At 42.9% G+C, this 27,673-nt stretch overlaps 1 protein-coding gene across 7 annotated transcripts in view; it reads left to right on the top strand.

Moving 5' to 3' along the window:
- The window catches only part of TRIM2 (tripartite motif containing 2), a 186,177-nt gene that overhangs the window by 47,142 nt on the left and 111,362 nt on the right, over positions 1 to 27,673 (top strand). For 3 of the 7 annotated variants that reach the window (XM_050792004.1, XM_050792005.1, XM_050792003.1), the window contains exon 1: positions 4,960 to 5,108. The exons of 2 other annotated variants lie outside the window; for them this stretch is intronic. In XM_050792004.1, the coding sequence (XP_050647961.1) occupies positions 5,079 to 5,108 (30 nt within the window). In that variant the 5' untranslated portion in view covers positions 4,960 to 5,078. Of the gene's footprint in view, positions 1 to 4,959; positions 5,109 to 22,706; positions 23,494 to 27,673 lie in introns of those variants that run through there. 2 more of the 7 variants (XM_050792009.1, XM_050792013.1) reach the window with 2 other exon arrangements.

The raw sequence follows: 27,673 nt of genomic DNA, 5'->3' as shown, positions 1-27,673 counted from the left end.
TTCTCAAGTGATCCTCCTGCCTCAGCCTCTGGAGTAGCTGGGACTACAGGCAGGCCACCATGGCCAGCTAATTTTTTTTTTTTTTTTTTCTTTGAGGTGGAGTCTCACTCTGTTGCCCAGGCTGGAATGCAGTGATATGATCTTGGCTCACTGTAACCTCCGCCTCCTGGGTTCAAGCGATTCTCCTGCCTCAGCCTCCTGAGTAGCTGGGATTACAGGCACTGCCACCACGTGCAGCTAATTTTTGTATTTTTAGTAAAGATGGGGTTTCTCCGTGTTGGCCAGGTTGGTCTCGAACTCCTTACCTCAAGTGATCGACCTCCCAAAGTGCTGGGATTACAGGAGTAAGGCACCATGCTCAGCTGGCGAGCTACTTTTAAAAATTGTTTTAGAAAAGGGAGTCTCTCTATGTTGCCCATAATCATACAACATACAACCTTTTGTGTCTGGCTTCTTTCACTTAGCATAATGTTTTAGGGATTCATCTTTGTTGTAGAACTCCATTTCTTTTTATGGCTGAAAAATATTCCATTGTATATATATACCACAAGTGTCCATCCATTCATTTTTTGATGGACATTTGGGCTGTTTCCATCCTTTAGCTCTTGTGAATAGTGCTGCTGTGAATATGGGATGTACACGTATTTGTTTGAGCCCCCATTTTCAATTGTTTTGGGTATCTATCCAGAAGTAGAATTGCTTGGTCATATGGTAATTCTATGTTTAGCTTTTTGAGGAACTGTAGAGCTGTTTCCCACAGCAGCTGAACCATTTTACATTCCACCAGCAATGTACAAGGGTTCTCGTTTCTCTACATCCTCCTCAACACTCGTTTTCTTCCTTTATATATATATGTATATATATATATAAAATACATATATATAATACATATATATAGAGAGAGAGATGCAAAGTGGCACCTCATTGTGGTTTTTTTCTTTTTTTCTTTACTGTTATTATTTTTTAATAGAGACGGGGTCTCACCATGTTGCCCAGGCTAATCTCTAACTCCTGGACTCAAGTGATCCTCCCGCTTTAGCCTCCCAAATTCCTGGGATTACAGGTGTGAGCCACCACGCCTGGACTCATTTGGTTTTTTGGTTTTTTTTTTTCCTTCTGAGACATAGTCTTGCTCTGTTGCCCAGGCTGGAGTGCAGTGGCATGATGTCAGCTCACTGCAACCTCCACCTCCTGGTTTCAAGCAATTCTCCTTCCTCAGCCTACCAAGTAGCTGGGATTACAGGCATGCACCACCACGCCTGGCAAGTTTTTGTATTTTTAGTAGAGGCAGAGTTTTGCCATGTTGGCCAGGCTGGTCTCAAACTTCTGACCTTAGATGATCCACTCACCTTGGAAAGTGCTGGGATTACAGGTGTGAGCCACTGTGCCCCAGCCTCATTGTGTTTTTGATTTGCACTTCCCTAATGACTAATGTTGAGCATCTTTTCATGTGTTTTTTGGACATTTATGTTTTATTCTTGGGGAAATATCTATTTAAGACCTTTGCCCATCTTTAGGTTGAGTTGTTTGTCTTTTTGTTGTTGAATTGCAGGAGTATTAAAAACATATCCTGGATACCAGAACCTTATCAGATATATTATTTGCAAATATTTTCACCCATTCTATAGACTGTCTTTTCGCTTTCTTGATAATATCCTTTGAAGCACAAAAGGTCTTAATTTTGGTTATGTGCTGTGGTTCATGTCTGTGATCTCAGCACTTTGGGAGGCCCAAGCAGGAAGATAGTTTGAGGATGGAAGGTCAAAGCTGCAGTGAGCTATGAAGCTATGATCTGGCCACTGCACTCCAGCCTGGGTAACAGAATAGGAGAAAGAAAGAAAGAAAGAAAGAAAGAAAGAAAGAAAGAAAGAAAGAAAGAAAGAAAGAAAGAAAGAAAGAAAGAAAGAAAGAGAGAGAGAGAGAGAGAGAGAGAGAGAGAGAGAGAGAGAGAGAGAGAGAGAGAGAGAGAGAGAGAGGGAGGGGAGGGAGGGAGGGAGGGAGGGAGGGAGGGAGGGAGGAAGGAAGGAAGGAAGGAAGGAAGGAAGGAAGGAAGGAAGGAAGGAAGGGGGAAAGAAGGGAGGGAGGGAGGGAAGGAAGGAAGGAAGGAAGGAAGGAAGGAAGGAAGGAAGGAAGGAAGGAAGGAAGGAAGGAAAGGAAGGAAGGAAGGAAAGAGAAGGAAGGAAGGAAATTTTAAAGAAGGAAAGAAAGAAAAAGAAAGAAAGAAAAAAGAAAAAGAAAAAGAAAGAAAGAAAGAAAGAAGAGAAAGAAAGAAAGAAAAAAAAAATTTAATGAAGTCCAGTTCATCGATTTTTTCCTTTGGCTGCTCATGGTGTCCTAAAGCTTTTTAAAATGACAGGATCCTAATACTTGTGAAGGCTGTGTCACGGGCGCATCCTCAACCTTGGAAAAATAAACTTTCTAAGTTAACTGAGAGCTGTCTCAGATTTTCTGGGTTCATACACTTCAGAAGAAAACTAGATTCTTTCAAGGAGGTAACCTGTACCTTAAAGTCGAAGCTGTGAAAGTATGGATGTAACAGCTCTTTTGGAATAATTAGAAGGATACAAGGGCCAGGAGGAGCCTCATACATTGTTTAGAAAAGGTTCTGGGGGAAGTTGACTTTAATACAAATTAAACACCAGTGGCAGAATCAGAAACATTTTCAAACTAACATAGATTAGAAAGGACGGCATTTGGGGATTATTGTTTTTATAATCACATCAGAAGGGCTTAAGAAAAACTTTGTGGAAAATAAATACATTTCAACATTTTTCTCTGATAATTCATTTGACAACTACTGTGTTCATTTTGATAACTACTATATCACTTTATAAATGATGAAACTATTCCAAATGTAATGACTGTACTTTTCACAGTTTGTATGTCTATAATTTATGCAATACCACACAATCAACCAAACAGCTCTTAACTTTATTTTTACTTCAGTGTATTATTTAGAAATTATATAAGGAGGTCTGGCGTGGTGGCTCACACCTGTAATCCCAGCACTTTGGGAGGCCAAGGCAGGTGGATGACGAGGTCAGGAGATCGAGACCATCCTGGCTAACACAGTGAAACCAGTCTCTATTAAAAAAAAAAAAAATTACAAAAAATTAGCCGGGCATGGCATCGTGCGCCTGTAGTCCCAGCAACTTGGGAGGTTGAGGCAGGAGAATAGCGTGAACCCAGGAGGAAGAGCTTGCAGTGAGCTGAGATCACGCCACTGCAGTCCAGCCTGGGCAACAGAGCGAGACTCCGTCTCAAAAAAAAAAAAAAGAAGAAATTATTTAAGGAAAAAAAGCCCTACGGTTTATTTTCTGGTTCTTGGTTATTATCAAAGGATATTGGAAAGTGAAGCTGGTGTACTAGCTTTAAAAGCAGAATTTAAGGCCAGACGCGATGGTTCACGCCTGTAATCCCAACACTTTGGGAGGCCAAGGTGGGCAGATCACGAGGTCAAGAGATCAGGACCATCCTGGTCAACATGGTGAAACCCTATCTCTACTAAAAATACAAAAATTAGCTGGGCGTGGTGGTGCGCACCTGCAGTCCCAATTACTCAGGAGGCTGAGGCACAAGAATCACTTGAACCTGGGAGATGGAGGTTGCAGTGAGCAGAGATTGTGCCTCTGCACTCAAGCCTGGGCAACAGAGAGAGACTCTGTCTCAAAAAAAAAAAAAAAAAAAAAAAAAAGTGGAATTTAGTTAAGTTTGGGGGACAGAAAGAAGCCATGGCTCTCCTGCCTTCTTCCAAATATACTGAACTTCTGATATGTTTGATCAAATTAAATGCTCATGGTCCGGCATGATTACAGGTGCAAGCCTGTAATCCCAGCTACTAGGGAGGCTGAGGCAGGAGGATGACCTGAGCCCAGGAGTTTGAGGTTACAGTGCACAATGATTGTGCCTGTGAATAGCCACAGCACTCCACCTTGGGTGATATAGTGAGACCCCCATCTCTACACACATACACACACACACACACACACACACAAAGAACATAGACACATCAAATGTGAGTCATTTTGCTGACTTGGGCATACAATAAGTCCATTTCTCTGGGTCCTAAAGATATACCAATCTTGCAGTGAGCCAAGATCACACCCCTGCACTCCAGCCTGGGCAACACAGCAAGACTCTGTCTCAAAAAAAAAAAAAAAAAAAAAAGTAGGCGCGGTGGCACACTCTTGTAATCCCAGCACTTTGGGAGGCCAAGGTGGGCGGATCACTTGAGGCCAGGAGTTCAAGACCAGCCTGGCCAACATGGCGAAACCCCATCTCTACTAAAAATATGAAAACTTACCAGGCGTGGTGGTACATGCCTGTAATTCCAGCTACTCAGGAGGCTGAGGCAGGAGAATCACTTGAACCCAGGAGCCTGCGGTTGCAGTGAGAGGAGATTGTGCCACTGCACTCCAGTCTGGGCGACAGAGCGAGACTCCATCTCAATAAATAAATAAATAAATAAAATAAAGATGTACCAATCAAACAAGCGTTTGCTCTGTAGATGAGGTGAGTGCTTCTGATCAGATAGTATGTTCAATAAAATAAGCATGTCATCAAACTAACTTTCTTGGCATTTGTTCTTTGGTTGAAAAACTCCTGTTGACCTCATGAATACTGCATTTATTAATCCCAGAAGACAACAGATATCTAATGTAACATAAATGTCTGTGGCTTTAAAAATACATATTATTATGTGTGCAGTCTACAAATACTTTCCTGAAATTGGTCTTCTGTGGGCAGTGATTTAAACTTTTCAACTTGGATGCTTTTCCTACTGGGGGCTGTAAAGATGAGAACTCAGCCCTCACTCTTCAGTGTTCCTCACTCCCGCGTCCCCTACTTTGGAATGAAACACAATATCTTAAGCAAACAGAGCCCAAAGAGGCTGCTCATTGGCTCTCATTGTCCCCTGATACTGCAGCCCCGCCCCTTTGGCTTGTGCTGACTAGCTGTTTATATTTTAGTAAGGGCCACCCTTTAACTCGGCAGCTTGATGACTATAATGGGCCCAATTGTCTGCGAGCTGCGGGGAGCTGAGTCCCCAGACTGGAGGAGGCTGGCTCTGGTCTTCGATGCACAGGAGTGGCCGTTATGGAACGCAGGTAAGGACACTTCTCAGTGTGTGATAATTCTTTTTCTGGGCCAGCTGGTTAATCCGGGGCTGGGAGAAACAAGTTGGGATTGAGTTGCTACTTTTTCCTGGTTTTAAGTTTTTGCCTGCTGAAGATGGAAGGAAAAGACTGGGATTTGCTGACAAAGCTCACGGTGAGCTCTGTCAACCCAGGCAGGAAGGGAGTAAGGAAGCAAAAAATCGTGGGAGAGACACAGCTGGATTTGACACCAAAGCAACATGAATGTGGCAAAGCATAAGACCAGTTCCAGTGATGTTGTGAGACTCAAATGCTGTTTTATTTCCTAACATAGCTAGTCACAGTCAGGAGCTCAGCTGTGCCTCTCCGGGGTTTCTGTAAGCCAGCTGCTAGCCAACGTAACTCAGTCGACTCCCTTTGAAAGGACTTAATATCTGCTAGTATTTTCAAAGGGCAAACCGTAGTAGTCTTGCATGTTATAAATAGGTCTATTCAGAAATGTGGGAACGGTTTAGAGCAGACAGGAGGCTGTAAAGTTTTACTGCCCCATAAAAGTACTCGAAGGGTACTGTGTCCCTTCTGCCGTGGGGCTGTGGAATGAAGGAATAGCCCCAGGCGAATAGAGCGTTTGTCCTTGACTACCCAAGTGAGAAGTCAGCAGAGCCTGGGGACGCCATGTGAGTCAGGGGTGAAGCCTGACGTGGGCTCAGCCAGCCACACGTCCGGGTACTTGCTGGTTTCTGGGGTGTGAATGGGTGAGGATGGAAAACCACTCAGGCACCGGTCTTCGGTGCCTGCTTTATCTTCTTGGCTGGCCGGTTTGGTGCTCAGTGAGGCACCTCACTGCCTTGTCCTCAGTGGGCAGAGGGCAAGGAAGGAGTTGTGCTGTCATTACGACCTGCAGGGTGGGGAGGGGGCTGCAACAACTTGAGTCCTGGGAATTGCTTTAGAAAGTCCTCCTCCTCCTGTGAACAAAAGAATCACCTATGGCAGCTTTGATCAGATAAGTTTCTGGTAAGCCTCATTGGTGTGGAGTCGGTGAACTTTCGGTCTGTGTTAGTTATCGACAGGAGCCTGATAAAATGAAAAGGTGAGGTTTAATTTTTAGATAAAGCTAAAGGTGAACTATGGGACTCTAATACATCTAGTGCTTTGAAAGTCTCCCCACCTCTCCAAATTCCCACAACTTGTATGTATTATCTAGGTACACCTTGTTTAAAGCCACCATGCTGTTTGTGGCTCCTGGAGGTATTAAGTCAGAATACAAAGGGTATTTTTCGAATGAATTTGACCCCAGGCAACACGAATGCTTGAACCCATTGTATGAAAACAGCGGTCTCTAAGTGAGGCCAAGGTCTCCCGGAGTGGGGAGTGGTCGTAGAGCCCTGGAGAGGGATGAGTCACCCCACGTGGAGGTCCTGACAAGGAATGGACCTTCTGACTCTGCCAGTGAACTTTTGACTCTCCCAGGTGGGGTGGAGGCTCCAAAGGGAAAGGACAGGTGTGCATCATTCACCCTCCAGGCCCACCGCAGGCCTCACAAATCCCGTTTGGTTAGGTCGGTACATTCTCACCTTCCCACCTAACTAGGTGTCCCACAGTGTAACTCACTTCTCACACTAACTGCAGTGAGCGCAGACCCCGAGGTTTAAGGTCTCAGTCCTACCTGGCTGCCTCGACCTCAGAGGCCAGTTGCAAGCTGAAGGTTGTCACCTGTGCTTCTGACCAGCTGGCTATCCATGAGAAAAGTTCTTACCACCCTTCTTAGATTACAAGCTGTGTAACTTTTTCTAACTTTGTGCTGTAAATCAGAGATTGGCTTCTTGGGGTCAGTCTTCTGTTAGCATGACTCATGGAACTCAGGGAAACACTTAATTCCATTTACCGGTTTATTATAAAGAGTATTACAAAGGATACAGACAAATGAATACATACAGCCAGGTGAAGAGATGGCTAGGGAGGGTCTTGGAGCTTCCATGCCCTCTCTGAGCACCACTCTCCCAGCATCTCCATGTGTTCAGCTATCCAGAAGCCCTCCAGACCCGTTCCTTTGGGTTTTTATGGAGGCCTCATCACAAAGGCATGATTGATGAAACCATTGGCCATCAGTGATTGAGTCAACCTCCTGCTCCTCTTCGCTCCCTGGAAACAGGGTCAGGGGGTGTGTATGGGTAGAGTAGGGCGAAAGGGGCTGAAAGTTCCAACTCTCTAATCACATGCTTGGTTCCCCTGGCAACCAGCCCCCTCCAGAGGCAATCCGGGAGCCCTCAGTCGTCAATCATCTCATTAGCATACAAAAAGACTCTTGATCACTTTGTACGTTCCAAGGGTTTTTCTTTCTGTCTTTCTTTTTAAATTTTAAGACAGGGTCTTGTTCTGTCACCCAGGCTGGAGTGCAGTGGCACCATCACTCACGGCTCACTGCAGCCTCCACCCCTTGGGCTCAAGTGATCCTCCCCATCCTCCTGCCTCAGCCTACCAAAGTGCTGGGATTGCAGGTGCATGCCCCCATGCCCAGCCAATTGCAAGGGTTTTAAGAACTATGTGCCAGGAAGCAGAGACAAGACCAAATATATATTTCTTATTATAAATCACAATATCACACCTTCCTCATGATTCACACTTCATGTCACTTACTCACTGTGTAACTCTGTACAAGTTACCTAACCTCTCTGTGCCCCAGGTTCCTTATCTGTAAAATTCGCTAAATCCCAGGGAGGGCCAGCCACACTGGTAGGCCTATGTGGTGCGGTGGCCGATGGGGGACTGACGACGGGGGACAGACAACACACAGAGGCAGAAGCCAAAGAACACGGGTTTAAAAACAAGGAGTTAAGAGCAAGAGCTTTGATTCAGACAAACCTGGAGTCGAACCTCACTTTCGTTGTTTTACTTGTATGTTATTGGGCAAGTTACCGAATCTCCCTAAGTCTGAATTCCTTCAGCCAAATAATGGGGATGACAATCCATTTCACTGTTTGATTGTGAGGTTTAAATGTGGTCATACATCAAAGTTCCTTATATAGCACTCAGTGCACAGCAAATACTCAGCAAATATTAATTATTTTATCATGACTGCTGCCAGCATCCAACGACAGTCCTAAATACCGTCTAAGTTTACCAAATGTCTCTCTGATTTACTGGTGACATTGGAGAAAGGAAATACTAAGAGAATGCAGTGCAGTGGAAAGAAGGGCAGGCTGGACATCAGCGTTCTGGTCTCCATCCGGGACTGGCCAGCAGGTGGCTCTGGAAAAGGTTTGCCCTCTCTCCTGAGGCATGATCTTCAAAGTCCATTCTAGCTTCTCTGACTTTCCATCTGACGGAAATCTCCCCCGGAGGAACTCATGAGCCATAAGTTAAACATGGTTTGAAATCATCCTTGAGCTCCTTGCTGACTGATCATGCTTATCCATGTTGAAGGCTCATCCAGGAATAATAGATGGGTCTTGTGTGTGGTTTGAAAAGTTCACTTCTGGCCAGGTGCAGTGATGCACACCTATAATGCCAGCACTTTGGGAGGCCAAGGTGGAAGGATCGCTTGAGGCCAAAAGTTCAAGACCAGCCTGGGCAACATAGTAAGACCTTGTCTCTAAAAAATATAAATAAAAAACTAGCCAGGCACGGTGGTACACACCTGTGGTCTCAGCTACTCAGGAGGCTGAGGCGGTAGGATCACTCGAGCCTGGGAGGTAGAAGCTGCAGTGAGCTATGATTGTGCCACTGCACTCCAGCCTGGGCAAGACCTCGTCTCAAAAGAAAAGTACACTTTTTATTTTCACAGGAGGTTATGATACATTCAAGTTGGTTACTTGACACAAGAAGAAATTTGTGTAATTTCTTACACAAAGAAATTACACAATTTTAGATAAATTTCTTTATCTAAAATTATAATACGTTTTATTATTTAATAAATAACAAATCTGAAACTCATTTATCTAAAATTTGTGTTTATCTAAAATTTTCATAGTAAATTGTATGAAAAATATAATATCCCATAGATGTATCAAGACCAGAACATAGGTCAAACAGAGCTGAACACGAGTCCCAGGTCTACTGGTTGACTGCTAGTGACCTTGGGCAAGTCACTCACCCTCTCCAGTTCTTGTTTTCGTCACCTGAAAATGGGAACGATATTGTCTGCCTTATTGGGCTATGATGAGAATGGAAAGCTAGAACACGTAGACTGCCCTCCATAGTGCTTGGCATGGGGTCGTTCCTTTTCCCTCCCAGATGGAACACTGCATCCATCCCAATGAAAGTTTCTAGATGATGCTCCAGAGGATTCCAAGCAGAGAACATTTACAATTTCCATACATTACAGGAGGGTGAGCCTGCAAGGCAAGGTCTGGAGCTGGGAGCACATCTGGAGCAGTGGGTAGGGACTGAGAACCATATACACACACATGAAGAAATGTGTTTGTTTAGAAGATCTAGCATCAATTCCTTCTTCCTAAGATTTGACAAGACTGGAGTTATTTCTTCACCAGGCCCATTTTGTGAAAAACCCCGGGAAAACTGAGGTCCAGCAGCCTAAGATCTAACACAATGGAATCAGGAAAAATGGTCGACAGGCCCCTGAAGGCATGTAGGGAGCAGGGAGCCTGGTGACCTTTGTGCACCCAAAGCCTCCCTAACTAGAGTAATGGAACACCAATGTGGTTTACATTCATAATCCCTTGCATTTGAGAATTTTTATATCTACTTAAATTTTCAAACAAGGGACACTCACACCACCTCCCACACTTATCAGCATGCTGCTTTATCACTCTGATATGTTCAAGGGACCTACTCCCATAAAAGATAGAAGATGAATCAGAAAACTCAACTGGAATGGGAGTTGTTTAGATATGCACAGTCTCACCTCAACCTGCTGGGAATAAGATCCCATATCACACCTCCATTCCTGCTCAGTTTTTCAAGGGAGCATTTCCTGATACGTAGGTCTTTAACTACCAGGTGTATTTGCCCACTGTCCACCTGTGCCTTCAAGTACCATACTTAACAAATTGCAACTGAGGGAACAGTACACTTCACATTTTGCAACTGTTATGCAAACAGAACTTTAGTGAAATTCCTCAAACTATTGACTGTAGAAACCACGGGAGACAAAGGGTCAGTCTCTGACTTCACAAACGTTACCAACTTGAAAAATGAGATCTATTCCCTAAAGAGTGTGTGGGAGGAAGACATTTAAATCTGTAGTGCCCTCAAAGCCTCACTCTAAACCTGGTCTGGCACTTTTCTACGTGTGTTCTTTGATATGGTAAGTAGCTAAAGTATATCCCACCAGAGACCTTCCAAGGGTGGGGTTCTCACTGGGTCATTTTCCTCCATACGGCTTCTCTCACTCTTTGCAGGAGAGTAAAATAGAGTTTCAACTGAACTTTGAAGCTGTAACCTGACCTCAGAATCATGCACCATAAAGAGCATTTGTGCTTCTCAAGATACTTTCAAATCCACATGGTTTTCCAAGATATTCCTAGTTGCCACATTGGGTGATTTAATTTTTCGTTTTCTTTTTCTTTTTTTTTTTTTTTTTTTTTTTTTGAGATGGAGCCTCACTCTGTCGCCCAGGCTGGAGTGCAGTGGCAAGATCTCAGCTCACTGCAACCTCCACCTTCCAGGTTCAAGCGATTCTACTGCCTCAGCCTCCCGAGTAGCTGGGATTACAGACACCCCCCACCACGCTCAGCTAATTTTTGTATTTTTAGTAGAAATGGGGTTTTGCCACATTGGCCAGGCTGGTCTCAACTCCTGACCTCAGGAGATCTGCCTGCCTTGACCTCCCAAAGTAATGGGATGTCGGGCGTGAGCCACCGTGCCTAGCCTGGGTGAGTTAATTTTAAATGTAGAGACATCAAGCAAAACGTTGCTGAGGAGTCTCTTTCCGCAGCAAAAGTCCTGTGAAATCCGCAAGGCCATCTTTTCCATGGGTCCTCAAATGTTTCACAGGCAACTGGGCAGTAATTGCATTTCCAGGAATGCCAAATGGAGCCAAATCCTTTTAACAGCTCCCTGACAGGCAGGTTATTCCACTGGGGACCGAAAGGCAAGAACTAGAGGTCTCAAAATATTGGATTCTTGGTTTGTGTTCTTCACTGGATGATTCTATTTTCTTGAGAGCATTTTTAACGAAACAGCAGCAATCAGTGATTTCTTAGAAATGTGGCCCGTTTACATACACCTTCCGTGAGGCTAGCTTTTGTGTTTCCTGGATACTCTGTGTGTTCTGGACATACTGGAGGCACACCATAAATATTAATTAATGCTGGCCATTACAAAAAGAAAATGAAAAGACCCCTATAAAGCAGCAGTGACCCTAGAAGCCCCAGAAGTCGTGTTGGAACTGTGACAAGGAAAGATAGTTACAAGACCTGAAAAAAGCAGCTCTCTTCCCACACTCAACACATGCAGTAAACCCAGGGGCACCATTGTCTGAGCTGTCACTGGAGGGCTGGGAGGAGACAGGGGATGGGGCAATGGCAGCCTGCCCACCCCTCCTCATCACTGTCCAGAGGCATTCAGGAAACACAGGTTTCCAATATGAGGCTGCCTTTTTTTTTTCTCACAAGCCATGCTCACCAGGAATCCATAGCGGCCATCTGCACACAGACCTGGTGGTGTCTCAAGCTTCCAGGTGTGGTTTTGGGGGCAGGGTCCTTGGGGAAGGAGGAGTTGCTGACAGTAAGGTAACCTAAGGTCAACTCTGGACAGTGCTGGGTGGAAGAAGAGAGTAGTGACTGCTGATACCTGTCCTTTCTAGGAATTGGGGTTACTGGGTCGGAGAAACATCTCAATACCTTCCAGGCTTCTAAGCCTGGTTGTAAACCTGCTCCTTGATAAAGAGAAACCACATCCAACCTTTAGGAGCAAGGTGGGGCAACATGGGAGCAGATCCTCGTTCATTTGTTTGTTTGTTTTTGCTTGCCTGTTTGCTTTTTTCTTTCTTTCTTTCTTTTTATTTTTTATTTTTTATTTTTTGAGACAGGGTTGCACACTGTTGCCCAGGCTGGAGTGCAGTGGTGCAATCATGGCTCACTGCAGCCTTCACCTCCCAGACAGGTGATTCTCCCTCCTCAGCCTCCCAAGTACCTGAGACTACAGGCATGCACCACCGTGCCTGGCTATTATTATTATTTTTTTGTATATATGGGATTTTACCACATTGCCTAGGCTGGTCTCTGAACTCCTGGGCCCAAATAATCTGCCCACCTGGGCCCCCGCAAAGTGCTGGATTACAGGCATGAATCATCACACCCAGCCTCCAAATTCTTATATGACCATCTGAATTCTAGTTGGATTTCTTTTCTCCTCTCTTGTGCTTGTAACTCAAACTTTAATACTTGAAAAAGTTCACCAAATTTAAATATACTTTTCTAAATCTGTGAGAAGGCTGTCTCCCAAGATGGTTTGTTATTGCACATCTTTTCCCCCAAGAGATGGAAATATCCCTTCTCTATTCTCTTTCCCTTAGTCTTTCAAAAACTCAAAGTGAGTGAGGAGGAAGTGCCTGCTTCTAGCTTCTGGCAGTAGGCTACACTTCCCAGCCTGTCAGAATGGCCTCTTTGCGGGCTTCAACCTTTATGAGAAATAAAGCTGTCCTTTAGCAAAGTCATCAAGCTAAGTATCTGTCAACAGATGATGATTAAAGTGTGATACATATACACTATGGAATACTAATCAGCCATAAAAAGAATGAAATCATGCCTTTGGTAGCAACATGGATGAACCTGGAAGCCATTATCCTAAGTGAAATGAGTCAGAAACAGCCAAAAACTGCATGTTCTCAGTTATAAGTGGGAGGTACACAATGGGTATATGTGGGCATAGAGAGTGGAATAATAGGCATTGGAGGCTCCAAAAGGTGGGAAGATGGAAGGGGATAAAGGATAAAATATTGCCTATTGGGTATAATGTACATTACTCAGATGATGAGTACGCTAAAGGCCTAGACTTCACTATTATGCAGTATTTCCATGTTAGAAAACTGCACTTGTGGTGGTGCATGCCTGTGGTCCCAGCTATTCAGGAGGCAGAGGAGAGAGAATTGCTTGAGCCTGGGAGTTTGAGGCAGTGAGCTGTGATCGCACCACTGCACTCCAGCCTGGGCAACCAAGCAAGACTCTGTCTCTAGGAAAAAAAAAAAAAAAAAAAAGAAAGAAAGAAAAAGAAAAGAGGTGGATGCAGGCTGGAGATTTAGGAAAGCCTTTTCAGCTCCTTTCTCTTGCCAAGTCTTGTCTGTGGCTTTGGTGGGTGGTTTTGTTTGGGGGCTTGTCTTCTTTATTCCCTTTTCTTTTAATCAAAGCAGTCTGTTCTGGTACTGCCAGTGAAACAACTCTTTCCAGTTCCTTCGCATGGTGGTTGTGCATGTAGCCTCCAGGCCTGGGCTTGCATCAGTCATTTTGTCTATTCATACAAAGGGAATTTAGGCTGTGTTCAGTTCATCTCCTACCAGGGCGTGTACTTTCACAGCCACTGCCTGGGAAGCTTTGTGTGCATGAGATATCACCAGTCTGCCAGGCTACCAGCTTAACTGTAAGTGGAGAGACTAACAGATGAAGCAATGACTGTGTGCCAGGAACTGTTCGAAGTGCTTTATGTGTAGGAGTCAGTCAGCCCACTATTATTGTTCTTCTCCATTTTCAGATGAGGAAACAGAGTCTCAGATTGTTGAGAAAATTGTCCCAAGCTGCACAGTTGGTCAGGGGCAAGCCAGCATTCAGTTTCTAGAGCCTGTGTTTTTAACCATTATGTGACGCCTCCAGGGTACATTATATTCTTTTGTATGAATGTGCAAAAAATATGTCTTCATGCTTCTATTTCTGTTCATTTAACGTGTTTCAATTTTTTTCTATCATAATACAGCAATGAATGTTTTTGCAATAATAACTGATGATAATAGTTAACATTTGTTGAATTGCTAATGATGTGATGGGCTCTGTTTCAAGTTCTTTATGCATCTTAACTAATTTAATCTTTGTAGCAATCCTACTATTATTTTTATTTATTTGTTTATTTATTTATTTATTTATTGAGACGGAGTCTCACTGTGTCGCCCAGGCTGGAGTGCAGTGGCACAGTTTCAGCTCACTGCAACCTCCGTCTCCCGAGTTCAAGCAATTCTCCTGCCTCAGCTTCCCAAGTAGCTGGGATTACAGGCACGTGCCACCACGCCTGGCTGATTTTTGTATTTTTGGTAGAGACTGGTTTCACCATGTTAGCCAGGTTGGTCTCGAACTCCTGACCTCAGGTGATCCACCCGCCTCAGCCTCCCAAAGTGCTGGGATTACAGGCATGAACCACCATGCCCGGCCAATCCTACTATTATTACCATTTAACAGAAGACGGAAAGGAGGCACAGGGCAGTTGGCTACACACTTTGTTCCAGATTGCACAGTTAGAAAGTGGCAGCTTAGCGCCATAAGACATGGTGAGGAAAAAAGAAAAAAAGAAAAGTGGAAGGGCTGGCACTGAAACCCAGAGCTGGTACTCTTATGATAGTGTCTGGACAATATCTGTGACCACACCTCTGATAGTGCCTCAGGAAAGATTTTTAAAGTGAAATTACTAGAGCATACGATATAATCATTTTAAAGGTTTTTGATACATCTTACAAAAGTGCTTTTCAATAACACTGGTTGATCATGCTCATTTGCATTTCCATGAGCACTGTGTAATTGATCAAGGACTCTAAAAGTTTGATAAGCCACTGATAAATGGAGCTGCCCCTCTAAGTCCCTGGGCAGTAAAACCTGACCGGCATAGCCTCTGAGATCCTGCAGAATGTTGAGGAGAGCTTGGATTTAAGAGATTAAGAGGGTCAAACTCTGTTCTGTCCATTTTAAAAAATAAGTTTTGTTTAAGAGGAACTATCTAGTATGCTGAAGGCAGCATCAGGTATCTGTAAAATTGCCGTTCGTAACTCAGGATCTTGGAACAAAAGAAACAATAAAGAAAATTCGGAACCAAAACTGTTTAACCTAAGGAAAACTTTTGTCCAAAGCAGCCTCTCAGTGTTCCACATCATTTGCATCATTATGAATAACGGCAACAGCAATTAAGGTTTATATTGCATTTTTAACTGAACACGTGCTTCTCTCATATTTCTTAGACCAAGCCAGTGTTTCTTGTACTTTCCTGAAGATAAGAAATACCAAGAGGTGTTGTTAGGTAGATCATCATAAATAATCAGGCCTCCCCTAGGTAAGTTCTGATTTAGGAGGTCTGGGTTGGAGCATTAAATCTGTGTTTTGACAAGCATACTAGGTGATTTTTGTTTTCTGGGAATTTTGGAAACTACTGGAACACACAATAAAATAGCTGTAATAAGTTCTTTTTTCAGTGTAAGCTATTAACATTAGAATGCTTGCTTTTAATTGGAATCAGATGTTAAAGAGAAAATCTACAACGATCAGTCATTGCAACAGAAGTAACAATTACATACTAGCCTCACTTAGCATTCTTCACCCACACTGGTTACCTAAATGTACCTCTCTTAGTTCTCTTGAATGTCTATTATACAGGCAGATGCAACTTGCAAATCCTAACTCGAACATACACTTCAGTGCCTCACTAGAACCCCTAATTGGCATCTTTTTCCTAAGTCAATATACTTGGCATATGCCTGACTAAAGTGCCACTTTCTCTTGTTTAGACCCTGAAGCTGATGTAGACTGGGAACTGATTACTGAGATCCAGACATAGCTCCTCCTCTCCTCCACATAGGCCCACCCACCAAGAATCCCTACATTGGGAACCCTTGGGGTTCAAGGATCATGAGTCTGGGGCATGCCCCCTGGGATCACTGTTCGGAGCTGAAAATGCATTTCCCCATGGAAACGTTGATGTGGTGCCATTTTGCTAGAGTCCAAGTACGTTCTCTGGTTTTTGTGGGCTGATCTGAGCACTTGCTGCCATTTATAATATTTCTATAAAAAATATCAAGCTCAAAACTACATTAGGGAGGGGAGCATCTGGAGTGTTGGAAATATCCCATTTCTTGTTCTGGATGGTGTTTTTACCCTGTTACGATCCCTTTGTGATATTTCATTGAGCCGTTGCCTTAGGATTTATGCACTTCTCTGTTTTAAAATTATATTTATTAAAAATGTCAACATATGGGGGTTTGCAAGAAAAAAGGTTTCTTAAATAAAACCCCTCCATATGGAATATAGCCTTTTGGAAATTAAAGACAGACATTGAAATCTGTGATTAATATAAAGAATAAGAAAATAAATCAATTATCATATTTTTTTTCACATGCTGGATAAAAGATTTCAAAAGAAACCCTTTCATGGTTCCTTTTATTTGTTTGTTTTTTCATCTGTAATTTGGGAATTAAACAGACATTCAGTCACAATAGTCTCAAGCAGTACAGTTCAAAAAACTTTTTTGCCTGTTTTTATATTTTTTGTTGTTGCTTGATGCAAGTGAGGTTTTCAGCTGGAAACTTCAAAAGCCTGACACATATTAAAAATAAGCAGATTTATGATGAGTGGGGTTTTTGGCACGCAATTGAGAAAAATCACCAAGACTCCAAAGAGAGTTGTTCTCTTTCTGTCTTGGCTTTCTCATGTGCTGTTTCTTAATGTTTGGTTTGAAGCAGTGTATGGTTCTGTAATGTGACCTGAAGCCTCTATTGAGTAAGCATCCCTGGAGACTAAGGAACATCTTTCTATGCTAATGGATTAGTCCAAGAAGATCAATGTATCATCATTTCAAGAAAATATTACAAGAAAGAATGCTCTTACTCTAATGGAAGCCAGTAGCAATTTCCTTGTCAATTTCCCAGCTATTTTAAAATATTATTTTAGTACTTAGTTTCCTGGGCTGACTCTACGTTCAATCTAAAATTAATTGTTTGTCCCAGTTCACTGTCTTAGTCTCTGGACTCCAGTTGCAACTTTCATGAGATTCCATTCCTCTCCTGCAGAGGGTTTAAAGGGCTGCAGAATAAGAGGGCAGCTTGCACATTCTTTTGACAAGACAAAAGGAGGCATGTTTCTCAATTCTTCCCTTAGTTTCTACCCCCAGAAGTTCACAAGATGAGTGTCCAAGTCCATTTGTGCTACTATAACAAAATACCTGAGGCTGGCTAATTTATAGACAATAGAAATTTATTTTTCAGTTCTGGAGGCTGGGAAGTTCAAGATCAAAGCACCAGGAGGTTTGGTGTCTGCTGAGGGCTGCTCTCTGATTCAAAGATGGTGCTGTGAATGTCTTTACATTGCCAAGGGGATGGAAGGACAAAAGGGTTTGCTAGTTCCCTCAAGTCCTTTTATAAAGGCATTAATCCATTCATAAAAGGGGAGCATCATGAACTAAACACTTCCTAAAGGCCCCACCTCTTAATACTATCACATTGGTAGTTAAGTTTCAACATATGAAGTTGGGGGCCCACATTCAGGCCATAGCAATGAGATTCTGTGAGTTCTTTGATTTAGATGAACTTTGTTTAGATGAACTTTCTTTCATTTCTCCCCAGCATCTTACCGTGAGCACAGTCAATACAACTGAAAATTAAGCTTTGCTTTTTCTTTTCAAAGTGGCTCTCTCTTTTTTTCTGCTCATGTTTCTGTTAAATGACATGATTTTATTTTTTAATTTATAAAACCTTTTGGAGTTTATGCTAATTCAATTATGGGACCCTAGACAAAAAGGAGACATAAACTCCCCAAGGAGTATACAGGGTAATAAGGAGATGAGGTGCAGGTACAGATAACCCAAGTACCCAGAAGGCTGGAAGTGCTGTCACTGAAATACAAAGTATACAGGATTCAGAGCAAGAGGTCATTCTCATCCATGGGTACCAGTTGAACTTCATCAGGAATGGGCAAGATTTGGACAGGGGAAGATGAAGAAAAGGCCGCCCCATACTCAGCAGGAACAGGCAATAAAGTACAGGTCAGTTGAAACTGAGAGAGTCAGTGCAAGAACTGCTGTGAAGCTTAATTTTACAGCATAGGAGAAAGTTAAGTTCTAAAACCAGCACTTAAAAAAGAGAGTCATGGTGACTCAGTGATGCTTGACAATCTGAACATACTGCCTCTCAGTAATTCTCATACCACCAAGATGTCCTTCCAGTGTTGCAACAAATCATGGTTTCTTCGATCGCCAGATGAAGCAGTTGGATATGTTTAGGGGCTATGTTGGAGAGCAGGGAGAGACAGAGAATAAGAATAAGAATGTATTTTTAGAAATTAAATCACACTTACCATGACAGGATGCTCATACAGTCATAGCCACAGGGGAATCAAGATTGAGAAAATTTCAGATTTTCTCCAAGTTTTCCAAAGAAAAATGCACAAAGATCATGAATAGGCAATTTAAAGGAAATAGTAATGATTAATGATCATATGTAAAAAGTTCAACATCACTAATGATCCCATAAATCTAAATTTCAGAAGGAAGTTATTATTTTCTCTCTATCAAATTCACAAATCTTTAAAAATAACACTGCTAGTGAATATGTGCATCTTAATTTCATGCATTGCTAATGAGAATGTAAATTGGTACAACCTTTGTAGAAAGCAGTTGTACACAAGAAAAAATTGAGACTATAAATGGTAATGTAATTTATTCACTTATTCAGTTGCAAATATTTATTAAGCATATCATATGTCTGGCAATGGATTTATCTGTAGGCAGTGGATCTGTAAATGATTTCTGTTTTATGTCTTGCTCTGTCACCCAGGCTGGAGTGCAGTGGTGCAGTCAAAGCTCACTGCAGCCTTTTGCTCCTGGGCTCAAGCAATCTACCCCCCTCAGCCTCCCGAGTAGCAGGGACTACAGGCATGCACCACCACACTCAGCTAATTATTTTATTCTTTTTGTAGAGACGGGGTCTCTCTACGTCGACCAGGGTGGCCTCCAATTCTTGAGCTCAAGTGATCCTCCCACCTTGGATTCCCAAAGTGCTGGGATTCAGGTGTGAGCCACTGTGCCCGACCTATTTTATTCTTTATACTTTTATGGGTTTTCCAAATTTTCTAGAATATTTAATTGCCTTTTATCAAAAACATGCATTTTAATAAATCCTTTCCATCTTTTAGGGCTCATGTCAAGTCTACAAATCTACCCTTTCCATATAGTATTTCCTGGACTTTAGGAAGTGCTCTCTCATTTTTCTGTGACCCTTCCAAATGAGTCTTTTCATATATCATCTTGAGTTGTAGCCACTTGTATGTATGACTTTCTTCCCAACTAGTAAGGGAGTTACTGAAGAATAAGGATTGTGGTGTAGAAATCCTAAATTTTTAGGCAAAAGCCTAGTTCTCCTTCCCTACCTTCTCCATGAAGCCTTTTCTACTACTCAAAGAGGAAAAAAAAAAAAAAAAGGTGATTTCTTCTTCCCTGAATTCTCGAAACAGTTTTTTATGTCTCTATTATGGAGAGTAAGACACACTGCTTTGCTTTGGATTACAGGAGATTGTCCTCGTCCTGACCCCCCATTCAGTTTTGGATTATAGTTCATTGTGTTTATCTTAACCATAGCACCCATTAGTCATCCAACTCCTTACTATAGGAAATGAATCTCATGTCTCTGTGTGCCCAGGGTAGTGTTTTACATAAGGTGTGTGCTCAGTAAACATTGGTTGATCTTATGACAGAATGAAACCGGCTCTTTCCAGCTATTTCAAACAGGCGCATTTCAGTTAGTCTGGAATCCAAAGTTTCAGAGTGCCATGCAAGAAGCAGACCCAATTGTTGAGGAGTGGCAGTCATAAAGCCCCATCCACCAGAAAAAAATCTACCAGGAAATGAATTCATTCCAATGTTGCAACTTCTGATGCCCCAAATAGTAGACTTCTGATGCCCCAAATAATACTATTTAGTGCCTTTATGGGCCCTGAGAACTTTATCTGTGAAGCCCTACCTTCTTTCTCCATCTTACAAACTTCTAAAAATTATTTCCCAAAAGAATTCCACCCTTTCATTCCTAAATTGAACACCATAGATTTGCCCTGAAACCCAGTTTCAGGCCCTCATCTTCCACATGTGGTCATTGAGAGAAAAGTTTAAAATCAAGGACTGCATAAGTATTATTTTAGAATTTAAAAAATGGGCCCAGAATGGTAGCTTACACCTGTAACTCAACACTTTGGGAGGCCAAGGTGGGTGGATCACTTGAGCTCAGGAGTTCAACACCAGCCTGGGAAACAAAGTAAGACCCTGTCTCCCTGAAAAATACAAAAATTAGCCAGGTGTGGTGGCACAAGCTCTGGTCCCAGCTACTCGGCAGGCTGAGGTGGGAGGATGGCTTGAGCTTGGGAGGCAGAGGTTGCAGTGAGCCGAGGTCGTGCCACTGCATTCTAGCTTCAGTGACAGAGCCAGACCCTGTCTGGAAAAAATAAAAATAAATAAAATGAGCAAAATAAAATAAAATGAAGGAAATAGAGCACAAGATTCATTTCCATTTAATACACAATTTATTGTTTTCCAGGATTTTGCAACGCCTTGTCCTGGGCACTAAGGATTATCCAAAGATTAAACAGGATGTTGATCTCATAAGATCCCGTGTGGCTATGGCAATGTAATTGAGGAAAGGGAGGAACAGTGTAAAAGGAGTCAAGAGATAGGGAGGTCATTGCCCTTGACTGCAGGGTTCTGGGCCAGAATTTGGTGGAAGTGGAAAATAAATAGGAAGGCCACTGGTAACTGCTCATAATTGTGTTAGTGGTGACTGCTGATGCTTTGAGTCTGTGCCCAGTAAATATAAGACGTAGGCGGGATTCAGTTAGAATGAGAAAAGCTTTAGGAGAAAATAAAAATCAAAGTTCCAAGGCAATATTGGATAGAAGATATAATGAGAGACAGGTTGTTATAGAAAAGGATGGCATTTAACAGAACACAGTGCATCTGTGAGTGTTCTTAGCTTCTGACAACAGACATTACTCTAGTTAGTCTGAAAGTAAAAGGAATTTATTAAAGGTTATTAGGACACCATCAAGAAAGTGAAAGGACAGCCCATAGAATAAGAACAAATATTTTCAAAGCGTACATCATATAAAGAACTCACATCCAGAATGTGAGAATTCAACAATAAAAGACAAGTTTAAAAGGACAATTTAAAATGGGCAAATAGTGTTGGTTGTACAACAATGTAAATGTACTGTTCACAGTATATATACATTTTGATATTAAAAAATAGTAAATTTTGTTATATATATTTAACCCCAATTTAAAAAATAAATTTTTAATAATGGGCAAAAATTTCAATAGGCGTTTCTACAAAGAAGATATCCAAATGGTCAACAAGCACATGAAAAGATACTTAACATTATTTGTCATTAGGGAAATGCAAAGCAAAACCACAATGAAATACCACTTCACACCCACCAAGAAATTGAAACCCTCATACATTACTTGTGGTAGTGTAAAATGGTGTAACCGCTTTGGAAAACAGTCTGGCAGTTCTTCAAAATGTTAAACATAGAATTAGTGTATGACCCAGCATTTTCACTCCTAGGTAAATACCCAAAAGAAATGAAAATATATGTCTACTCAAAAACTTGCATTCAAATGTTCATAGCAGCATTATTTATACTAGCCACAAGTGGAAACAATCTAAATGTCTATCAAATGTTGAACAGATAAGCAAAATGTAGTGTATTTATGTAATATAGCATTCTTTGGCAATAAAAAGTCATGAAGTACTGACACATGCTACGTGGATACCTGAGTAAACTGAAAAAACTTTGCTGAGTGAAAGAAGCCAGACACAAAAGCCCACACATATTATACGATTTCATTTATATGAAATGTCCGAGCGTGGTGGTGTGCCTATAATCCCAATTACTCAGGAGGCTGAGGGTGAAGATCGCTTGAGCCCAGGAAGTCAAGGCTGCATTGAGCCATGTTCGTGCCACTGCACTCCAGTCTGGGCAACACAGTGAGACCCTGTCTCAACACAAACAAACAAACAAAAAACCAAACAAATGCAGCCTCCTCTGGGAGGCTTTTCTTCATTTCCTGCTTCTATGTTCCTGTAACCCTCTGGGCATACATTTCCATCATTTTATAGTGTTTTGAAATTGTAGGTCGTCCCTCCCCACCTTCCCCCCGCCCTCTAAAGAAGATAAGGCCCTTGAAAGTAGACTCATGCTTTTTCTAGCTTTCTATTCTCAGCCTTGTGACTAATAAAGGAAGGGAGGAAGGAAAGGAAGGAGGAAGGAAGGAAGGAGGGAGGGAGCGAGGAAGAAAGGGAGGAAGGAAGAAAGAAAAGGAAGGAAAGAGCGAGGAAGGGAGGGAGGGAGAAAAGAAGGAAGGAAAGAGCAAGGAAGGAAGGGAGGGAGGAAGGAAAGAAGGCGGGAGGGAGCGAGGGAGGAAGGCAGGAAAGAAGGAAGGGAGGGAGAAAAGAAGAAAAGAGCGAGGAAGGAAGGAAGGAAAGAGCGAGGGAGGGAGGGAGGAAGGAAGGAAAGAAGGAAGGAAGGGAGAGGAAAGGAAGGGTCCCTACTCCAACTTCTTTTACGGAGTAAAAAAGACCTGTAGAGACAGTCATGGCTCATCATTTTCAGGACTGATTGTATCATACGTGGCTCATTTGTTAGAATTCACTTGAAGGAAACGGAGATTTTTTTCTTCGCTCACATTCAGGAGCTATGCTTGCTTATAATGAACTGTCATGATGGAGGCTGGCCCATTTCAGCTCTCTCAGCCCCGTCAAGCTGAACTCACTTCCCCTGAAAGGACAGTGTTTGCATTTGTGTTTACGGGACTGGGGAGGAGGATGGGTTTTCAGAAGACCTGAAAACCGAGCCAACCCCCTTTTCCTGCCCCCCTGTGCTGCGATTGGCCCATCCTGGAGGCTGGCTGCAAGAGCCTTTAGTCATCCCAGGGAAATCTTTCTGGAACCGGGCACCAACTTGCGTGTTTGTTTTCATGCTCTTTGTGCGGGGATTAGCTGTCGTTCCGGGCCTGAAAATGCTGCGAGCGCTGGGCGACATCTAATCCAGGATTTGCCTCTGCCTCGCGGTTGATGGAAAACAGATGTCTCACTGCTCTGGGCCTGAGCACAGAATGGAAATGACCAACCAGAGAGCCGTTTGGAGCCGAGGACACCCGGTGAAGGTCCTTCAGAGTCCAGCCAGGAGGCCGACTTTCCTCCTCTGGTCTGTTTTTACTACTTGAGCCGCTCGCTCAGCAAACGGCCTTGGATAAAGCAGTTTCACCTTCAGATCGCCTGGGGCTGCAGAAGCGCGGTTGCCTGGGAGGAAAGAGGAGGCGGAGAGGGGCGGGTGCGAAGTCCTGGGTCGCCCGCCCGCCCGCCGCCTAATGTCGTGAGCGAGCGCACCTCTGCCCTGGGTGGGGGCGCAGCGAGGTCCAGGCCCGAGAGGTGAGGCCCAGGCCCCTCCGGAGCGCGCGCTGTCCCCGCGAAGCGAGTCGCCGTCTCGCAGTAAGTCGTGGCTCGGGCTGTGCTCTGGGAACCCTCCCGCCCAAGCAAGGTCCGGTGGCCCAAGCGTGCGGGAAACCTGCCCAGAGTCCGTTTCCGGACGGGCACTGCGGAGCTGGCTGCCGGCCTGGAGCGGGTGCAGTGGATCCGCACGGCGCGGAGCTGTCAGCAGCAGGGCGGCTGAGCTGCAGAACCTGGACGCGGCGCGGCTCCCAGGCCCTGCCCGCGGAGCTCTCCCGCGAGTCGCGGACCTTTGCCGTCCTCACTCACCCGCGTCATGCAGGATAGCTTTCAAAGTCATTTTGCACTGAGAAAAAAAGATACTGAGAAATCTGAAAGCAGGACTGTAGTAATTTTGAAAAGATCGGCTTCCTCTTTTTCTTTAAAAACATGTTTGGTCATTTTCCTAAAACTACTTTCCTTCCTTTAGCCTGCTCTTTTATCCTCTGCCCCAGCTTGTACTACAGTTCGGGCTTATTAGAGCAGGGAGATGGTGACTTTTGAGGGTTTTCAGGGCTCTTTCTGGTTGGTGTATTTATTCTGGAAATACTTGGCCCGGCCTTGAAAGCTGCATGCCGCTGACAAAGTAGACAAAAGGCTGGGAGTGTGGAGGACGGTTGTCTCACTAAATGCCTGTCAGATCCAAAGCATTCTGTGAACCCCAAGTTCGTTCCCACCTGTAATCCAACCCCATGGAGAAACTGATGCGTTACACCAGGCCCCTTCGCTTTCCCGCGAAATCACCAGCTGTTAATTTATGGAACAGAGACAGCTTTAGATTCAAAGACTTTTAAGTAGTTAATTTTAGAGCACTTAGAATTCCAGCCATCCAAAGACTAGGCTAGCCCCATAGGGTGTGAGGGGTTGTTTTTGTGGCAGTATGCACATCTATGCCTTTTTTCATTGTTATCTTCTAAAAATTGAGATTAAATTGTACATCAGTATTTTTAGAATGTAGTTAAGGGCTGTTGCCTGACAACTTGTATTGAGGGTTCCTTTCCCAGGGGGTGGGAGGAGGTATTGTGCTGGGTCCACTGCTTCCCAGCTCCACGTGACCTTTCCTCTCAAATTTCCACTTGATTTCATCTTTGGCAGAACTGGTACCTGCCCTTCAGCTCCAAGAAACAAAAGAGCAGGGGTGAGTCAGAAGGCTTTGACTACCTCACCCTTAACTAGAGATAGAAAGTATTTGATTAAATTCTTTATGATACATATTGCATTTCCTTTCCTTTCCAACTTAGGTTCATATAACAATGAAGGATCAATTAAAATAAACTCCACCTCCCTCTCCCTTAGGGTAAATATGGATTCCCTTAGGGTTGAGTTGGGCAGGGCCATCTACAATAATGAAATGTCTCCTAGGTGAGGTAATCTGGCCTGTTCTGGGCTAGGTACAGACCACCACATTCCATTTTCCTTCATTAACTCATTCCTTTCCTGGCAGCCTCCCTTTTCTTTCTACCCTTTCCTATATAATCCCATTTAGATACCCACCATAACTCTACTTTGGATCATGGAATCTAGGATACCATCACTGACAAGGTTTGTTTAGGGGACTGTCCCTTATCAGTATTCCCTGAGAACATTTTTCCAATTCCTGCCTTTATTTTCCTGGAAAATTCTATGTCGATTAAATCCTCCACTAGAAATTCCATTGTATCTGTCAAAGATAAGCATCACACCCACATCTTGAATATTTTTCTTGCATCATCATTTTAATGCTGACTTGCATGGCTTCCTGATTTCTACTTCAAATTTAAATACAGATGGAAGGAAGTTGTTATAAGACACTAAATATAAATGGGTTAGAGAGTCTCAGTGAGAATTAACATCTTATGCTCTGATCTTTTCTTTGGTCTGTCCTTGAGTTGAATTCTATCCTTTCAATTTCTGACCATTGACTACTCTAGAAAGAGGTTGGATAGTTACTTTGTGTGTCAGGAATGATCTGTTCATTTGGTCTTTTCTGAGCAGCAGTGACTCACTACCTCTCCTCGTGCTGACTGGTAAGAATTTGGCCTATTCAATGATGATAACCCAACTGGGTAACATAGCAAGGCCCTAGGAACCTTTGAAAATGACGTCTTAAAGCCCTGAAATCCTGGTGCAATAACATTATCAGAACTTCTTCCTTCTTTCACCACTCCATGAAAAATGACACTGCTTGGTTTATATCAAATATGTCTTGGATGATAAATTCCCAAAGACAGCTTTAGCTTGATTTGTACAGGTACTAAAAGTTTATGCTGGCAGGTCAGCACCTGGCAAATGCTTTTGATGCTGCTACTAGTGATGAAGACAGGAACAATGATGGTTTTCCTTTTTGGTTTCTTGAGAAAAGATTTCCTGCTTAGAATGTCTGTTTGAGAGGCTATTCTGTGAACGTTATCTTAAAAGGCTTGAGGCAAAGGCTGGCATAATATCATACTTTGTTACCAACATTATTGCTTATACTTTTACATTTTAGACCTTCAGGCTGACCTGTTAGTTGGCACGTCTGAAAAAGTCCATCTTTATTATTTTCTCTGGAAGAAAATGACAGGTCTTTTGAAATGGGTAATATTTGGTTTAAGAATTAAAAGAAATGGCAAGGGCAACTTTTGAGATAAATAGGTAGAGAGGAAATTAAGGGGAGTGAATTTCATGACCTTGAGCCACTATTTACTAGACACTCAGCTTTTATGTCTGGTTGGAGGGTTTAGTGGAAATTCAATCTCAGAAACTGAGCTTTTGTTGGCAAATATTTTGTATTACTAATATGGTTCTTTCCTATGTAACACTATATTATTTTTGCATATCCTGCCTTTGGTTGTTTTTGGTTTTACTTTTTAAATTTTTTTGGAGACTCTGTCACCCAAACTTCAGTGCAGTGGCATAATCATAGTTCACTGCATCCTCCAACTCCTGGGCTCAAGCTATTCTCCCACCTCAGCCTCCCGAGTAGCTGGGACTACAGGCATGTACCACCACACCCGACTAATTTTTAAATTTTTTGTAGAAACAGTGGCTCACTATGTTGCCCAAGCTGGCCTCAAGCTCCTGGCCTCAAGCGATCCTCCTGCTTTGGCCTCCCAAAGTGCTGGAATTATAGGTGCGAGCCACCATGCCTGGCCTATGTCCTACCTTTGAATCTCATCTTAATCCTTGAACAGAAATATCCTCTCCCTAGAACTTTCAATATTTTCCTTTTTCATAATATACTGTGTATGTAGATGAAATTCATCCATGAAGAAGGGCTGGCCCAAGAGACTATAATGTGTTCTTGAGTCTAAAAAAAATACCATACATGTCAGCATCTTTATTAATTTAAGACAGTTTAGAAGTGCTCAAATAGAAGCTATGGATACGGGTTTTGCTTCTGTCTTAACTGCAATAAAACAAACTAACCTAAGACACGCTGACTTCTGGAACAAGGGCAATTTGTAGAAATACGCTGCAGGCAGTTGAAGTTCTGAGAGATGAATACCCTATTAAGTTGAAATCTCCTCAGTGTAAGTGTTTTTCAGGTTTCAGAATGTCTGCTGTTTGAAGGATGCCTTTTTTAGTTTAATGTAGTCATTGGTCCAACCTAAAATATTAAGAGAGGCACAGCGTTGCTGACCTACTTATCTCCCATGAGGATGAGGACTAGCGTTTTAGGACTCTCATTGCTGACCTTCGGGGATGACGACTTTGAGGACCAGGAAGCAAACAAAATGGAAAGTCTCTCAGATTAAGACTCCTGAAAAGAGAAATCTGATATAAGACCAAAAATGTGAAAGATTAGAACAAGTTTCCTTTTAGAATGTTCTGCCCAATCAGGTAGAAGAAAGGAAAGATAATTTTCAAGCCCATGCTCCAGTCTGCTAGCCAACAAGGATTTATTGAGCAAATACTATGTTCTGAGCCCCCTGCTTATAATCTGGAAAGTACAATAGCCTAAAAGGCAAAGAACAAATCTTGAAGGAATTTTCAAGTCCTGGTGGTACCTTCAGGCATTAGTGAGCATCCTTCTCCCTCCTGTTCACTGAGTTCCTCAAGTCTTTCTTCAGCAAGGAAATCAGCTCTGGCTGTAGTAGAACCCTCTGCAGTGGTTCAGTTACAAACACTTTCTGAGAGAATCAAATTGGCCCCAACCTAAAATTTGTTTCCTTTGGCAGTGAAAGGTGTGTCGGTAAAAGGCTCTTTCAACATGACCTGGGTG

This window comes from Macaca thibetana, chromosome 5 (assembly GCF_024542745.1).
Source record: "Macaca thibetana thibetana isolate TM-01 chromosome 5, ASM2454274v1, whole genome shotgun sequence".
Classification (NCBI taxonomy): Eukaryota; Metazoa; Chordata; class Mammalia; order Primates; family Cercopithecidae; genus Macaca; species Macaca thibetana.
This window is presented reverse-complemented; position numbering and strand designations above follow the sequence as displayed.